Source organism: Solanum dulcamara, chromosome 8 (genome assembly GCF_947179165.1).
Source record: "Solanum dulcamara chromosome 8, daSolDulc1.2, whole genome shotgun sequence".
Taxonomy (NCBI): domain Eukaryota; kingdom Viridiplantae; phylum Streptophyta; class Magnoliopsida; order Solanales; family Solanaceae; genus Solanum; species Solanum dulcamara.
This window is the reverse complement of record NC_077244.1, coordinates 2,401,631-2,418,935: the sequence shown is the minus strand read 5'-3', so window position 1 is coordinate 2,418,935 and position 17,305 is coordinate 2,401,631. Positions and strand designations below refer to the sequence as shown.

General features: G+C 36.0%; 3 protein-coding genes across 9 annotated transcripts; 2 read left to right on the top strand and 1 right to left on the bottom strand.

Moving 5' to 3' along the window:
* Positions 1-508: 508 nt before the first annotated feature.
* LOC129901559 (putative pentatricopeptide repeat-containing protein At1g12700, mitochondrial) lies at positions 509-9,777 on the top strand. Of its 7 annotated transcripts, none has more exons than XM_055976788.1 (5): positions 509-2,528; positions 2,782-2,837; positions 6,289-6,785; positions 9,114-9,198; positions 9,447-9,777. In XM_055976788.1, the coding sequence occupies exon 1, from the start codon at positions 586-588 to the stop codon at positions 2,374-2,376; it is 1,791 nt and encodes a 596-aa protein (XP_055832763.1). In that variant the 5' UTR covers positions 509-585; the 3' UTR covers positions 2,377-2,528; positions 2,782-2,837; positions 6,289-6,785; positions 9,114-9,198; positions 9,447-9,777. The 7 variants fall into 7 exon arrangements, with proteins under 7 accessions (XP_055832763.1, XP_055832762.1, XP_055832767.1 ...); XM_055976787.1 differs by having other exon boundaries at positions 2,777-2,837; XM_055976792.1 differs by lacking the exon at positions 6,289-6,785.
* A 238-nt stretch (positions 9,778-10,015) lies between these two features.
* LOC129898869 (putative pentatricopeptide repeat-containing protein At1g12700, mitochondrial) lies at positions 10,016-11,534 on the top strand. The gene is made up of 4 exons (XM_055973579.1): positions 10,016-10,314; positions 10,488-10,633; positions 10,730-10,829; positions 11,357-11,534. The coding sequence occupies exons 1-4, from the start codon at positions 10,016-10,018 to the stop codon at positions 11,532-11,534; spliced, it is 723 nt and encodes a 240-aa protein (XP_055829554.1).
* On the bottom strand, positions 11,158-16,230 carry LOC129900725 (uncharacterized). Its single transcript, XM_055975745.1, has 4 exons — positions 15,982-16,230; positions 15,456-15,569; positions 14,023-14,127; positions 11,158-11,805 (listed from the first exon to the last, which is right to left on the bottom strand). Exons 1-4 carry the CDS (start codon positions 16,208-16,210, stop codon positions 11,555-11,557), a joined length of 699 nt encoding a protein of 232 aa, XP_055831720.1. The 5' UTR covers positions 16,211-16,230; the 3' UTR covers positions 11,158-11,554.
* Between the last annotated feature and the right edge of the window lie 1,075 nt (positions 16,231-17,305).

The window sequence follows — 17,305 nt, the reverse complement described above, 5'->3', positions numbered from 1 at the left end:
AGCTACATTAATAAGACATGTGAGTAATTTTTTTAAAATTTTGCAGCAATTTCTATCTTATCATTTTGTAAGAAAAAAAGACTCAAATTAGTACTTAGAAGTTTCATGTATTAATATTTAAAATTATGCAATGCTTCTGTATTGTCATTTATAAGAGAAAAAACTCAAATTAGTACTTCAAAATTTTATTTATTTCTAAAAAATTAGATATTTAAAATTGGGAATAAGTTTTTTAATTTTGAATTTTTCAAGCGTTCTTCGGTTAAAATTAAATGTGAATTTGTACCAAAAAACAATGAAAGGGGATATATTTGAACTAAAAGTATAACATGAAAGATATATTTAGTTCGAAAGTATAAAGAAGGATATATTTAAATTATTTCAAATAGCACATGAATATATTTGACTCTTTTCCGTAAAATTAAATAAGTAGATTCACATCTTATGTCATATATAATGCATGCTGTGTTTGTTCAATTATATATAAGTTTAAGTTTGTAGCTATACAACGAAATGAAAAGTTTGTTTTGAATTGGAGAATTACCTAATTAGTAAAGTGTTTTTGCAAAATTAGGGCACTCTGAGATGCAGCCATTGAAGAAGATGAGGAGAATTCCTCTGCGCAATCGCAATGGTATTATCTCTTCCATTTCTGGTTCGGCATTTACAATCAGAGCTTATTCTTCCTGCCCTACCAAAAAATCCATTTCAGTAAAGGGTAAAGTTAGCGTAAATAGTTGCAATTTTGAGTGTTTAGATGATGCTGTTACTCTCTTCAATCAAATGGTTAGAATGAAGCCTCTTCCTAAACTTGTCGATTTCTCTAAATTGTTTAACAATATGATAAGTATGAAGTATTACACTGCTGTCCTTTCTCTTTTTCGAGAAATGCAGAAATTGGGTATCCCAATTAATGTTTTCATCTTGAATATCGTGATTAATAGTTATTGTCTGATGGGTCGTTCTGATTGTGCATTTTCGGTGTTACCCGTTTACTTGAAGAATGGCATTCCATTTAGTGTTGTCACATTTACCATTCTAATAAGGGGAATCTTTGCTGAAAATAAGATTAAAGATGCAGTTGAATTGTTCAAAAAATTGGTGAGAGAGAAGATTTGTGAGCCCAACGAAGTCATGTATGCAACCGTCATGAATGGGCTCAGCAAAAGGGGGCATACTAAAAAAACTGTAAGTTTGCTCCAGTTAATGGAACAAGGGAACACTAAGCCTGACATATATATCTACAGCATTGTTATAGATTCCCTTTGCAAAGATAGAAACTTAGATGCTGCTATCACTCTATTGAACGAGATGAAGCAGAGAGGCATTCCTCCAGATGTAGTCACATATAGTTCATTAATTGATGGTTTGTGTAGGATTGGTCAGTGGGAAAAGGTTAAGATTTTGTTCTCTGAGATGGTGAACCTTAATATTTATCCAAATGTGCGCACCTTCAACATACTAACAGATGGACTGTGCAAAGAAGGCAAAGTCAAAGATGCGGAGGAAGTAATGAAACTCATGGTCGAAAAGGGTGTAGAGCCTAATATATTCACCTACAATGCGATAATGGATGGGTATTGTTTGTGTGGTCAAGTGGATAGTGCGAGGAGAATTTTTGATACCATGATAGATAAGGGCATTGAGCCTGACATTTTTACCTATAGCATACTAATAAACGGATACTGTAAGAAAAAGAAAGTGGATGAGGCCATGCAATTGTTTTGTGAAATTTCTCAAAAGGGATCAAAACCCAATAATGTTACCTACAATACTATCTTGCAAGGTCTATTTGAAGTTGGAAGAACTGGTGAAGCAAAACAAATTTACGCTGAGATGCTATCTGCGGGGACCAAGCCTAATATATACACTCATGTCACTTTGCTCAATGGTTATTTTAAGTGCGGACTTGTTGAAGAAGCTATGTCACTCTTTAATAAGTTAGAAAGAAGCAGAGAATATACTAATAATGCATTTTATAGTGTTGTCATTAACGGATTGTGCAAAAATGGTAAACTTAATGAAGCGCATGTTGTTTTCGAGAAGCTTTCTTTCCTTGGATTGCTTCCCGATGTGAGAACATACACTGTAATGATAAATGGATTTTGTCTTGAAGGGTTATTTGATGAAGCTAAAAATATTCTAAGAAAAATGGAAGACAGCGGTTGTGCTCCAGACAATGTCACTTATAATGTTATTTTGCAAGGATTTCTCAGGTGCAACAAAATTAGTGAAATGACATCTTTTATGAAGGAAATGGCTGGAAGGGGCTTCTCATTTGATGCAACTACCGCTGGTTTTTTGGTAGACATTGTAAGGGAGAATTCTTCTGTCCTTGACATGATACCAGAGCTTCACTCGAATAATAAGAAGTGAATATTTCTTTTGTTTGGTTTATTCGGCTATGTTATGACTTTGATACAATTTCGGTTTATCACCTCACATGAGAAGGAATCCAATGCAATTGTGGAAGATGAAAAATGAAAATCAAAACGTTGCTTGGGTTTTCATGCTGGCTTATCGAGGAGGTACATCACTTCTGATAATTTGATTGTTTTTCCACTATTCTTTATCTTGAAAATCTGGTATTACTGGTCTCTTGATATGATAAATAGTGTGAGTTACCTTTATGTGTACACATTATAAGTTTAGGAATAGCATTTCCAATGCTATTTGTTATCTTCTGTATTGTCATTTTCTATCTATTTGAGTAGTAGTATATCTCAGATAGGTATTCCATTAAATGATGTCAATTTAATTAATGCGTGGTTTGCAGAACAGGTTCATCACGGTCACGCCTGAAACTGAAGTTCTGAAAGTGAAGCAACTGATGATAGGTACTACTTTCTGCTTCATTTCTTTTTTGAATGCCCTTTTTTAGTGTATTTGCTTTATACACAATAAGATTTGCAATAATGTACTATATGATGGACTTGAGGAGTAATATATGATGTACAAACAATTTAAGCCACACCAAAAAGAAAAGAGAGTATACAAGAACAACAATTTTGAAAGAACAAATTTTGGAATACTTAGCAAGACTACTGGTTTTTAACTATAAAGCACATAAAATGAAGAAAAAAAGGGGGAAGCTTGACAAGAGTACTTATTCACCACAACAGAGTTGTCTGAGGAATTATCTTTGCCCTCTAAGGCTGATGTACTGGCAAAGAAAATTGTATCTCGTATTCCTTACACAGTGTTGTGAAAAAGCGCTAAAGCGCTCGCTTTAAGCGTGAAGCGAAGCGAGGCGAGGCACTAGCGCTTCAATACCGTGAAGCGAAGCGAAAACAGAAAAGCGTGCGCTTCATGGAAGAAGCGAGAAGCGCGCTTCATGTTGAAGCGAGAAAAAAGCGCGCTTATTTGTTAAAAGCGGCACTAGGGTTTATTTTAAAAGAACAAATCTGTAAACTTACAATTAATTATTCGCTGCTGTGACTTCTTCGAGACTTCGTCAGTTCAAACTTCAACCAGGTTAGATTTTCTTCTCTTCTTCTTCTCTTCTTCTCTTCTTCTCTTTCTCTTTCTATTTTTATTTCTATTCAGCTTCTGCTGCTGTGATGTTCTTCTCTTTTTCTCTTCATCACTTCTTCTCATCTTCTTTTTCTGTTTCTATCCAGCCAGCAGTGCAGTTCTGCGCAGCTGCTGGTATGTTTTGGCCCTTTTTTTTTTGATTTGGGTTCTCAGTGACCTCTGTTTTGTTAAGCTATGCTCTGTTTTTTTCTATCTGTATCATGATTTTCTTTCTCATAAATCATTTTATCATATAATATTAATTAATTTGTTGAGCTGAAAAATTTGGTTGAATTTTTTATAGTGATTTTATTACACAAAACAAGGGCTGCTTTATTACACAAAACAAGGGCTGCTTTATTACCCACTGCAGCTGCTTTATTTTTTTTTAATACTGCTGCAGCTGTTTTATAAGGCTAGTGGGCTGGTGATATGAAGTGGAGAATGGTTATTGGATGTTTAATTAACTGCATAAAGGGAATTTATCAAAAAGTGGAGCCCATAGACCACTTTCATGGCCAATTTTTGACTTAAAACACTGCTGCAGCAGGCCAGTCACTTATGGTGAAGTTGCTACGGCTAGTGGTGTGGAGGAGAATATTTATGGTTTTAGGGGGAGTACTTTAAGGGGCAAGGAAAAAAGAGTAGCTACAGGTTCAAGTTCATGTTCAAAATCAAATAGAAGTAGAACTCTTGTTGATGAGTCCTCCGATGAGGAAGAAGATGAGGACCAAGTAGAAGTAGAACCCTTGTTGATGGCACTTCAAAAGTTTGAGGATCTTGTTGAAGAATAGGATTTTGCTCTCTTTGTGATTTGGTTATGCATTTGCTTTATATGTTGTTACTTATGAGGATTATTGACTATCTAGTTACTTTTTAATCTAAGTCTTTTGAGTTCTTGATTATTTATCTATGCATATTTTATATTTTATATTTTATATTTTTATACTAAATAGCGCTTTTTCTGAAAAAAGCATGCGCTTCGCTTCACGCTTCTCGCTTCTGTGAAGCGAGCCCCCGTCGCTTTTTTCCGCTTCTCGCTTCTCAAAACACTGTCCTTACACGCCCTCAGCAAAGAAAATTACACTGGTTGAAGAAATTGGAATAAAAGAAGAAGAGAACTTACTCCATTTTATGTGGCACTCTTTTTCTTTTTAGCATGTTTTTAATAGTACAACGCCTTTCTATAATTGAAAATAATTTAATTATAAATTTCTCATTTTACTTTTAATGACATGCTTTTATAGCCACAAATTTGACATGACATGTTTAAGACTAGAAGTTCCTTCCTTTTTCAAACTCGGTGTCTAGTCAAACTCTACCACATAAAATTAAATGGAATATGTAATAAGTTCCATCTATACTTACATATTTCCCAAGGTAAGAGCGCTCACTACTTTTCACGCATGGTGCTTAAATAACGAGATATTATTCAGGCCAAGGACCTGAAGCTCTTCCCCTCCCCTAATATCTTCAGCATATTCCTTAATGTTCTTAGCGGAATATTCAAGTTTAGGGCTCTCTACAAGTCTTTCAATTTTAATGAATAAATATCGCCGAAACTAGGCAGAATCTCCTCAAGCTTACGACATCCCCAGTGTACTAATTTCTGACACACGGGAAAGGATTCCTCCCCAACCTCCCACTTGGCAAGAGTCAGTTGGCTCATATTAAACAAATTTGAGATTCATAAAGGTGTCTTCCTCCCCCATGTTCCATTTTTCTCCCTGGATAATTTAGTCAACAAGGGTCAGCTCTTCAAGGTTGGGCAGTCTCCCTATTGTTGATAGTGAATTGGATGTCTGAGGAAAGTCAGACGACCACAAATTTTTTAAACTCAATGGAAAGTGAAAATCCCATGGCTGATTTGTCTCTACATTGTCATTTGTGTTTGTACTTATAAAACCTACTGTAAGCGATTCTAGTTCATTACAGACATCCAATTTTGGGAACCAATATCGCTCTGTTGAATAATTCCATGCTTTCTTGAGACTCAATTGAAGATTGGAAAACCTTTTGAAAATATCTTTTGTATCTTTTGAATAGGAAACCACAAGTTTATCTAAACATCTCAAGTTCTCTAACTTTGTATCCTCTGCTAACAGTATTGGTTCATCTGTATCCATATCAAAAAAAGAACAAGCACTCAAGCATACGTGAAAGTCATGCACAAATAACTTTTCATTTCTTGCTTTTCTCAAACAGAAGTCCTGAAGTTGGAAAGTCGGGTATATACCTATCTCGTTGAAAAGAACTACCAAGCTACTGTAAATTAAATTATCCAAATAAACGTCCATCACTTCTTCCGCACTCATCATCTCGGTCTGTTCCTCAGCACACCGTACCATTTTCAAAACATTGACTGAATTTTCTGTCCTTCTGGAAAGTTGCAAGGTAAAGAAAGCATGGCTTTTGGTGATATTGTAAATGGTCATAACTTAATTCTATAATCTTCATCACTTCCACTTCACTGTTGAAAATAAAGGAACTCAAATTATTTTTAACTTCAAGCCAAACAAGTCTTTTTCTTTTCCAGATCAGCCACCAAAGGAAGACGATGAAATTTTGGTGGATTGTGCACCATGCGTGAATGTCGAAATGACTAGAAACTGATTTATCATTGTATACTTTGTACGCCAAAGTAGTTTTACCCTAACCCGACATACCAGCGATCGTAATAATATCTAGATCTGCCGGTCCACTCGTGAGCTTCCTCATTATCCAATTTGTCTCCTCCTCAAAACCTACAATTATGTAACTCACAATTTGCTGCAGGAATCTGAGTGAACTGGACTTGGGAGAAAGTGAATTGGAAGACCTCAGTGGCCATTGGCTTAAGTCATTTTCCTGAGAGCTCCATGCACACCGCTTTTGTCACTTAACATTCCTTGTTCGGCTTCTGGGGTCAGCTTCTCAGCTTTGGAGCGTCTAGTTTCTCGCTCTCCTCATGTAAGCACTCTTCGGCTCAATCGTGCTGTGTCCATCGAGAAACTTCCATAGCTACTTCGCTATGCCTCCCAGTTGGTTGAATATGGTACCGGATCCTCACTGCTGACATACAGGTTGATGTTTCTGAAGTTTCTTCAACGTATCTCAAGCTTTTTCAGGCTGCAATCAACTCAAAAGCTTGAGTGAGGTTTGGGAGGCCGTGCCAGCCTACTATTTATCCAGTCTACTCGAAACTCACCTCTTTGAACTTAAGCTATGCTGCCATTCAAATACCTGGTCTTGGCAAGCTCATCAGTGAGTGTCACAATTTGCAGCAGTTGTGGGTAGGTTCTAGTTTGTGTTTTACTTTTGTATAGATTTGTGTGTTTTAACATTTGAGACTCGATACATTAACTGCATTTGTGATAAAATAGAAATGTTGTTCATGGTTATCATCCTAATACCTTCTGAGCATGTTGTCTAGTTGTCAAAGCAGAAGTCTCTCAGAGAAGAACAATAATCCTAACTTATTCATTGTTATGCTGATTCTGAAAACTGCCAGGGATAAATAAACAGCATAGATAAGCTTCGGTGTATAGTGAATAACGTAGCTGAACGATTAGTGTCGAGTAATTTCTCTGAATTATTTGCTGGTCAGCCATATGGAGAATAACTTACTGTTGCATAGTTGTTGTTATCTGGATTAAAGACTTTTCAGTTATTTGATTTTTGATCCTACACTTTGACAATGAGGCTCTGTTGTCCAATACTTCAAAGTTGGAGACAATGCGATCCCTTTGGGTGTCTAATTGTGCGGTAAGTTTTGAAGTATGTAAGCTGCTAGCTCAGAAGTTACCAAGGCTTAATGTTGAAGTTATAGAGGGGAGGGGTCATCTGGATACGAGGCCAGAAAGTTGCCCTGTGTATCCTATTTTGTATCATTATGTATCAGTTTTAACTCTCTAGTGACTTGTTCATCTGGTGGAATGGTGTTGTCATGTACTTCTGGGCATGTATGGTTAATCTTTGGCGGAACTCATCGGTGGCCCCCTAAAGTTGGCACCAACTTTCACTTAGACACCTCAACTAAGCTTTGTTCATTTTAGACACCTCAAGTAAGGTCCCAATGTGTCATTTTGACACTCTGTGTTGACTTGGCACATTGCATGTTATTCATCCATTTTGAGCGTGTGAAGATCCTTTTTTAAAAAAAAATACATTTTTAATTTTTTTTTTCTTGTTCTTCTTCTCCTCCATTTTCTAACTACCATTTTTTATCCATGGTGAAATAGATTTGATGATACTAAATATAAAATGAATTGTGTTAAATAGAATTTCGTTCTATCCCTCATCATCGTCCCCAACCTCATTGCTACTACGAGCTCACTTTTTTTTATAATAATAAATTATATATGTATTAAAGCATTGATTTTTGACTTGCATAGTCTCAAAAATCGAACAAAAAAGAAAATCCAGAAAAATGTCAAGCAAATGCACTGCCAAATTTACCAAATCAAACATTCAAACAACTTCGTGATATCGTATCAATGCGTTGCTTGCAAAATCTAGTAAGTTATGTACATCTAAATGCCTCTCGACCCTATTAAATGTATTTCACTCATCTCCTCCTGGTCTCAGAGTGTATTGCCAACTAACCCTTGCTTTGGATCTCAGAAAACTATCTCCTTCCGGACTCAAGTTCTTAGACGAAGGTTATGCTTCAAATCTCTGTTGTAGTTATCTTTTTCTAATCACTACCCCTCTCCTAAGCAAGTCATGAATACAGATGGGTTTTAATGCGTGCACTCGTTAAAAGGAAAACAAGACGAAGAAAACTACAATACAATGCCAAACACTTACCGAAAATCATCTATACGTATGCTCTCACAATGTTCACAATATGTCAAAAGTAAGAATAAAACGCGTAACCCTCAAAATAGAACAAATTCGGGTATTTATAGAAGTACAAAACCTACTCCTAAAACAACTAGAAAAACTTGAGTCGGCGGAGTTCACGCTTCTGCATCATGGTCCGTACTAGACTTCACGCCCCGTGGTCCTGCTCCGTGGTGTTTGACTTAGCTCCACCACTGTGTGGGCCTTTGCTTCTTCACGGGCGAGTACTACGCCTCGTGGTCCTGACTACGCCCCGTACTGGTGTCCATAGTACTTCCCTTAGCCAATTCCAGTCTTCAATCAACAACCCTCCACAAGTCATGATCACGTCCCATAGTGGACTCCACAGCCCGTGAAGGGTCTTGTGGAGTTCCACTTAGCCAAAATTTCAGCACTTGAATCTTTGCTCGTATCAGTATCACGCCAGCCATCACGGCCCGTACAAGGCACCATGGTTCGTGGTGGCATTCGTAGTCCCAAGTTCTCAGCAAAACTGCATCAACTCTTTAAAAATCATCCACACTCATGCACGACTTAGTTTTCCTGCAAAATGAACAAAACACACATCATATCTACAAAAACATGCTTGCAACGCACACTAATCCACCATTTTGAGCGTCGAAAATGTCGTAAATACACGACACATCAGTATGCTATTGTTATTGGATAACTGTGGTGTTCGGGCTTACTGTTTACTGAATGTCGTAAATACACGACACATCTTGACTTTAATGTTTACTGAATCAATATTATGCGTCATCACACTGCCGTCTCAGAGGGAAGATTGATTCCAATGGCTGTGTTGCTGCTTTCTTGGAAGAGCGCTTGAAAATGGGTCTTAATTTCATTCTTTCAGCCGAGGTAAGTGGCATATGGATCTTTTTATCTTGTTGTAGCTCCTTTACAGCACGCATGTTCTAAGTTTCACCTATTCTTGGTTTTTTTCCCTTCGGATAACCGAGAAATCTCTTAGGGCAGCTAGTGCATGGAATGAAACTCTTTGATTTAAGGGCACACCCCTCTTAACTATTTTTTCCCTTCATGCTCATACTTGTTGGAATCCGATCTCACACAGTTAGTCCTAACTGCATTCCTTATCGCTTATTCAGGTCGATCACCAAAAGAAAGGCTACAAGTTTGGTTTTGGACTCAGTTGGAGAATAGAGGAGGCAGCTTAAACAGGGATTAGGTATTAACATATGAGCACAAGATTAAAATTGAAAGCATCTTAACAAGTGATGCAGTTTCTCAGCCATAAAAGAATTGAAACATCAGTTTTGTATTTTTATCGAGCAGACATTATTTCTGGAGCATACATATCATCAACTGGTGCAACTAGTCACTAATAGTTGATTTTGCAATTTGGGACAATTCTGTAAACAGTTTAGAATTGTAGAGTTGACTTTATTCAGATATAGAGATTTATCATTATGATTTTTAGTGCACCTGGCTACTATGTGGTTAATAATTTTATGGTTAAATTTACTGCCCTAGCAAAAAATCCATTTCAGTAAAGGGTAAAATTGGTGTAAATAGTAGCAATTTAGATGATGCTGTTACTCTCTTCAATCAAATGGTTAGAATGAAGCCTCTTCCTTTACTTATCGATTTCTCTAAATTGTTTAAGAATATGATAAGTATGAAGCATTATACTGCTCTCCTTTCTCTTTTTCGAGAAATGCAGAAATTGGTTATCCCAATTAATGTTTTCATCTTGAATATCGTGATTAATAGTTATTGTCTGATGCATCGTTCTAATTGTGCATTTTCGATGTTACCCATTTACTTGAAGAATGGCATTCCATTTAGTGTTGTCACCTTTAACACCCTATTAAGAGGAATCTTTGCTGAAAATAAGGTTGAAGATGCAATTGAATTGTTCAAAAAATTGGTGAGAGAGAAGATTTGTGAGCCCAATAAAGTCATGAATGGACTTAGCAAAAGGGGTCATACTGACAAGACTTTAAGTTTGCTCCGGTTAATGGAATAAGGAAATACTAAGCCCGACATATATGTCTACACCATTGTTATAGGTTCCCTTTGTAAGATAGAAACTTAGATGTTGCTATCACTCTTTTGAACGAGATAAAGCAGAGAGGCATTCCTCCAAACATAGTCACATATAATTCAATAATTGATGGTTTGTGTAGGATTGGTCAGTGGGAAAAGGTTAAGATTTTGTTATCTGGGATGGTGAACCACAATATTTATCCAAATGTGCGCAGCTTCAGTATACTAACAGATGGACTATGCAAAGAAGGGAAAGTTGAAGATGCCGAGGAAATAATGAAACACGGTTGGAAAAGACTTGTTTTTGTTCCCCTAAACAATATACATGCTTTGATAACATGATTTTTCATGCCCGAAAGCTTTCTTTCAATTTTTCTAACAGAACATGTCACTTACCAGGTAACCAACCACATTCTTGTTGATCTAACCAGTATGATACAGATGGTGGGTGTCTACCGGAGATGTCGTCCATGCTGTTGCAAGTGAGCGTAGGGATAAGCTGAACCGTTTCAATGCTTACATACAAGGAGGTTACTAGATGATGATGATGACAAGCATGGAACCTGAAAAGCGTGAATGTATAAGCTCAATCACTTGTGCCGACCTTAGGTGAACATCACCTTGGGGTGTTGAGGTGGCATGCCACGCGGCATCCACAAATTATGACATAAGCTCAATCACTTGGGCTGACCGTAGGCGGACACACCTTGGGATGTTGAGGTGGGATGCCACTTGGCTTTCACCTGTGAACTAGAGCCAAATGAATATGAATGAAAATTCAAACTATAGTTGCTATTCTTCCAATGAAACTGTTTGATTAGTTTCCATCAATATAGCCTCCCACACCCAATGGGAGTTCCCTATAAATAAGATTGTCAATATCATTGTGCATTGTACTAAAAAGCTGTTACATTGTATAAAAGAAAAAAAGCCAGAACTTAACAAAAAGTACGTAATTGCCACTTATGTAACATTATATTGCCATAACATAAGCAAATATTTATTCTAGATTTGCACTTTCCTTCAGTGTGACTCGACTTGCATTGAAAGCTCGGAAAAACGTTGAACACCCATTAAATGCTTTGCGATTTTCTGTTTCTACTATCTGTCCCAGTAACATCCAGGAAACTGCACTAAAATGTCTCAGAGGAAAGATCTCATCTCAAAGGATATCGAAATGGAAGTAATATGCTGTTTTGCTTCTCCATCATGATTCTTTCTTCAGATTGTGGACACTTCTGTATAGCTCCTCTTCCCGAGCACGCTTTGCAGCAAGAGCCTCCTCGTCAAGCACTTGGATAGGCGACCACTCGGGAAGTTTTAGCCAATCATCTTTCTTATTGACCAGAGAGTCGTAGTAGCTTCTCAAGGCTGGTTTTACTTTTATAGTAGCATAATCAACTGTTGTTCCCACAACTGCAAACATGACAGAATAACGCGCAGCGCCAAGTTGACCACCTATTAATCATCCAACCGGATGGGTCAATTATTTATCTGGTTTATAGTGATCAAGCACAATGAATAATACGTCTGAGAAAAACATATTGAAAATCATTGATTTGAAAGGCATAGATGAAATGCTTCCATCAAAAACTTCAGCTCAAACTGCATCCAAACTGACTGGATTCAACTAGTAGCATCAGTAATAGTAAAAAGGGTTGCAAAAACAATATATAGATATTCATATCGACATAGAAAGTACTTGCAATAAAGTTCACAAAGCTTCTGATGGGCATTGCGACTTTGTGGGCTTCAAATCCAATGAATGTAAAATCGAAACATAAACAAGGGTAAAGATGGCTAGCGTAGAGCAGTTTCCAGATTACACAGTATAAGCTTCAATCTTAACTGGTCTCTTTGCGCATGTATTTATCCAGTACGGAAACCTAAGTATGGGCAAACTACTAACATAGCTATGAGAATGAAGATTAGTTGGACAAAGCTTCTGCTACATGAAAATACAAACCTAGCATTGAACTGATAAAAGGTATAAGAAATACATGACTTTTCGAAAAGTATCAAAGCCATAGTAAACTTTACAAGTAGAAATGCTGAGAACAACTATTTTGAATTGATATCACAAAAATGTCAGTGTCAACCCCAACTAATTTGGGATTGGGGGAAGTTGTTATGTTGTATGACGAGAATGTTGAAGTACAAATGCATAGAGTAACTGTTGTTCACCAAACTATGGTAAATCGAAATACTGCCCTTAATCATTGGATCACAAACTAAAGCGAGTGGAGAAACATAAGCATAACTAGCTCATTTTTTAAGCTAGATCTAACAAAACATCTTCAGCATACTTACTGATGCTTGGATTCATCCATTGAGCAAGAGACCCATTGCATCTGCCACCTAAGGATGTATCCTAGTGGTGAATAAGGTGGGAGAAGAACAATGAGGTCTCACATTCAAATCCCAGTAGGTGAACTCTGTTGGGTTTAACTGAGGTGTGAATGGGAAATAAGAATTTGAAAATGTGGGGGAACCAAGTGAAGGGAAAACGAAAAGTTCTCATTGGTAGAAGGAAGGAAAAGTTTTTTCCTTATATTAGGAAACACTTCCTTTAACTCTTAAAGGGTTAAGTAGAGGGTGCCCCTTGCGCCGTCGCCATCGTCGTTTGCTCGATTTCGGTTTTGGCTTCAAATGTGATTGATTGATAATTTTTTAGACAAAATTTAATTATCAATCTCGTTAATTAATTTCCTTTTTCTTTAATATTAATTATTAATCCGCTGAATTATTTATTAATTAATTAATTCATAGAATTAATTTGAATTAATTAGATCTAGAATTAACGAAATTAATTAATTAATTCGCGCAACGGAATTAATATGAAATTCGCGGATTCAGAAAGGACTTGTTCCTTCCTAACAGATATTTCCTTTCCCAAAAGACACCATGCCTGTTCTGAACAAATAAATCTGTTCTGAACAGGTGAGTTCGCACCCTTTATTCGCTATAAATAGAGAGGCTTCCTCTCAGTTGTGATCATTGAAATTTCTTCCTCTTCTGCATATATTTTCTTACAAACAACGTTGTGTCTTTATGTGATTCTGTTTCTGGCTTTTGAGTTAGCTGGAATTATCGAAGTGTGAGGTACCGCTACTTCTTTAATGGTTTGTCCGTTTTATCCTACGGGGAAATAATTCACAACCTCAGATACAGTAAGGGGATTAAATTCCTTAAGGATACAAAAATGAATTCTATGGACTCGAAGATTGTTTTTTCTTTTTCATCTTTATTGTTTCTAGTTTGCTAACATTAATACAGGAGATAACAATCTTTTCCCTTCTACCTAAAGCTGACCTTAGTGGGCAGAGTTACCCAATACTTGTGTTGGTGGGAGGTAATAGGTACCCAATGGAATAATCGCATGAGATATATTAATTCATAGACTTTCTTCCGAAGTATTGAAAAAATCTAGCTGTCCTGATTTGTAAGCAAGCATGACCATGAAAAATTAGCAAAGAGGCTAGCTCAGTGGAACTATTTGTTGATTATTTATAAACATAACTGCTTCTTTTTTTAATAACTAAACACATGATGTCATTAAAAAGAAAGACCACGTGTCTAGTCAATGTCTAAATTAGCCTATACCCGCTAGAACCTTTGATACGCTGGAGCACACACACAAACAAATTGAGGAGGAGAGAGAGTTGCAAATTTAACCTTGCAGACGTCCAAGTATAGCACCACTACCAAAACCTCCAATTGCTGAGTTCAGCAGATCATCAGGCTTTCCTGTTCTACTTACTCTTACAAACTCACGAGCACCTGCCAGGCAAATACAGAAGCGCATATATTAACTTCAGTCGTATGTGCCAATGGACACAAACAGCACCAAAATAGTGATATGGCTATCATGACTCGTTTGACTAAAATCCACCCATGGGTTTCTAATTAATAGATATATCTTAAGTGGAATCAATGTCCCAAGTCCAGAATTTCAATAGAGTTGCAGGATGAGAGTCCATCTTGCAACGAAGACAGCATAAATTTCGTGGATCAACTTGTTGTGGGATAAATCTGTTATAAACATTTTGAATATGTCACTGAGTATGAAGAATGGTCTGTAAGAAGAAGAGTTTATTCATGACATGCACAGCTAAATAGATGACTGCTAAATTTGTGATAAAGCCATTACTAACATCACCAAAAAAGTAGAGTGTTCAAGAATTAACTATGTGAGAAATGTAGATGAAATGAACAAAAGATTGTAAAAATCACATGTGGAATTTGATAGCTGCAAACACACGAAGCAGAAATCTGAATAGAATACCAGCTTATTGGCCTTCAAATTATAAAAGGCATAGAGGAGCAATTTATAATAAAAATAATCAAGTAACATCACTCCCATGTTAGCTGGAGTTGGCTTGAATACTTTGTATTCTGCTCCATTCAAGTTTGTTCATTCTAACACTAAATAGTTTACCTTTTAATAGTAATTAGGGGTTCCTTATTCTCTAAACCGGTAAATCTCAAATCTAACCAAAATAAAAGGACTCCTAATGAGCACGGGATCTAATATATGTGCAATATAGCAACATAAATCGGTATACCAACTAGTTCTAATAGTTGTGAAAGAACAACAAGCTGGACTAGGAGCGCTGGGAAGAATGGATCGGGGAGAAGCCTTTGAAGATCACTTACCCAGCTCTGGAAGGACATGAGTGGAGAACTGTCACCGAATTTGATCCAAAAAACACAGAGCGGAGTTATCAACCAAAAAAAATAGATAATCGTACAATATAGAAGCCCAGTAGGTGGAATCTGCTATGGTTAGATCGAGGGGTAATTTTGGCAACAGAAATAGCGGTGGGGATAATTTGAACCAAAACGTGGACAGAGGATAATTTCAAATCATAGGGACATATTTGACCGTTTCCCGTTTCCATTTTGGTGTTGCTGGGTGAAAATGTTGCAAAAAGGGAAGGGCTGCGAGAAGTAAACAAATCTGTAATGCTAAAACAACACAGTACATGGCCTAACATTTTGAACATCTTGGAAACAACATGTCTCCCCCAAACCGTGTTTCCAACTTCATCCACTATTTCCAAAATCAAATTCGACTCAACGTATAACAAATAAAATAGTGAGATTACCGCAATAAAAAGTAGTAACAATAGCAAAATTAGTTGCATAAGTTGCACAAATGTTTGCTAAGCCATGAACTTTTCGATGCTTTGACACCAAACCAGTTCCTCCACCAGCCAACCCTAAATTCCAAACAAAAAAAAAGTGTTACAATTTTAAAAATTAACTCATCAAAAAAATTAAAATAACAAAAATTATATGAACAAACATGTTAAATTGATCAATCAATTACACCTCCATCTCAAATAACTTTGAAGTCGAGTATTTAAATCAAGTAACCGCACGAATCCGATAGATTTTGCTCAAACAATGTATTTATATCAATGAATTCATTAAATATATACAAATATTAACTTCAGAACCCAGTTATTATCACTTAAAATTATAGAGTTGAAATTCTAGCTTCGTCTCTAAATATATATTCATTCATTTCCGCTGTATTCGGATAATTTAATCACGTACAAGCTCAAAATATCAATTTAAAAACGTAAATGGAGTTAAAAAATTAGGGCTTATGTGGGAGGTAAAAAGTACCAGCTAAGAAAGTCGGAAGAAGAAACCGTTCCTTCCAATCTGATGATGGTGAAGTTGAGGAAGACGAAGATGAAACTTGTTCTTGTGAATCCATTGATTCTCGATTTCGATCTTCTAGAGAAGTTGATCGGAATCGGAGAGATTTGAGTGACCCGAAACGAGGAGGACTGAACTTTGGACTAAAAGAATCAGCCCAAATAAAGCCCATTTTTGTTAAAGATGAGGACATTTCATGAATTGTCCATAAAAAGGGCTTAGTCTAGATAAGAATTTTCAAAGCCCACTTCCCTTGTAGGACTAGTGAAGAAGTATAAAGGAAAAATTACTAGGAAAAACGTTTTTTAATAAATAATTACTGATTTTAGTAATACTTTTTATTTATTATCATTTATAATAATATATAGCAATATTATGATATATCTTCCATGTATTAAAATTGAATTATGCATGCAATATAAATGTATTATAAGTGTTTTAAAATATATTATATTTGTTTGGTAAGAAATTGACATAATGTATTATAAGTGTATTAAAGTATGTGATAAAACTTGTATTATATGAGTTTTATAAATTATTATCGCTAATATGTATTAAAATTGTATTATAATTGTATTATAAGTGTTCAGTGAAAAAAAATATTATTGCTATAAATAGTAAATATTTTCTTAATGTAGTATGTTTATGTAAATTTTCCAAGTATAAACTACTTTGGTTGGTTGTATTGTAATATGTAAGAAGAAGGATGACTAGGAAACTATGCTTTTATTGGCACCCAAAATTAAAAACTACAAAAATGAACTCGAGATAGCTGTCTGATGAGAGGAAAGAATGTCGGGTACAATATTTCGTTGTTTCAGTCTCTGATTACACCAAAGCACACCAATCAACATTGTAGTATATCGCTTACATTTGTGAGTTGGCTGGTCGCGAATTAGCTCGTTTTGCGCTACTGGCGGCCTCAACTTAAAGGCGTAAGTTCCTCTTGATCTCCGGCAAAATCAACATTGAATCCCTTATTGGTGACTGGCCTCTTCCTTTCTATTTAGAAAGTGGAACAACACTAGCAGCAAATAGGCGTTCTGTTATCTTAAAAACAACTCGTTTTGAAATCATTATTCAATTATTGTTAATTTTTAACTTTTAAGTTTTTGTATAGATGATATTAGAATAGGCACATTAAACCTTCAACTAATTGAATTGTATATTTTTAATCACTTTGCTTGTAAATATTCAAAATTTTACCATAAGTATTAATCGTTTCATCTTTTATTTGTTCATGTGTTATGTTAAAACTGTATTATAATTACTTCATATTTGAGACAAA

Excerpts from the sequence above, each read along its gene's own strand:
- LOC129901559 (XM_055976793.1), top strand. The coding sequence starts at position 586 with ATGCAGCCATTGAAGAAGATGAGGAGAATTCCTCTGCGCAATCGCAAT.
- LOC129898869 (XM_055973579.1), top strand. The coding sequence starts at position 10,016 with ATGCAGAAATTGGTTATCCCAATTAATGTTTTCATCTTGAATATCGTG. Across the intron at positions 10,315-10,487 it reads AAGACTTTAAGTTTGCTCCG|GATTGGTCAGTGGGAAAAGG; the intron begins GTTAATGGAATA and ends TGGTTTGTGTAG. Across the intron at positions 10,634-10,729 it reads CGAGGAAATAATGAAACACG|AACATGTCACTTACCAGGTA; the intron begins GTTGGAAAAGAC and ends TTTTTCTAACAG.
- LOC129900725 (XM_055975745.1), bottom strand. The coding sequence starts at position 16,210 with ATGTCCTCATCTTTAACAAAAATGGGCTTTATTTGGGCTGATTCTTTT. Across the intron at positions 15,570-15,981 it reads TCTTCCGACTTTCTTAGCTG|GGTTGGCTGGTGGAGGAACT; the intron begins GTACTTTTTACC and ends TTTGGAATTTAG. Across the intron at positions 14,128-15,455 it reads TGTTACTACTTTTTATTGCG|GTGCTCGTGAGTTTGTAAGA; the intron begins GTAATCTCACTA and ends TTTGCCTGGCAG.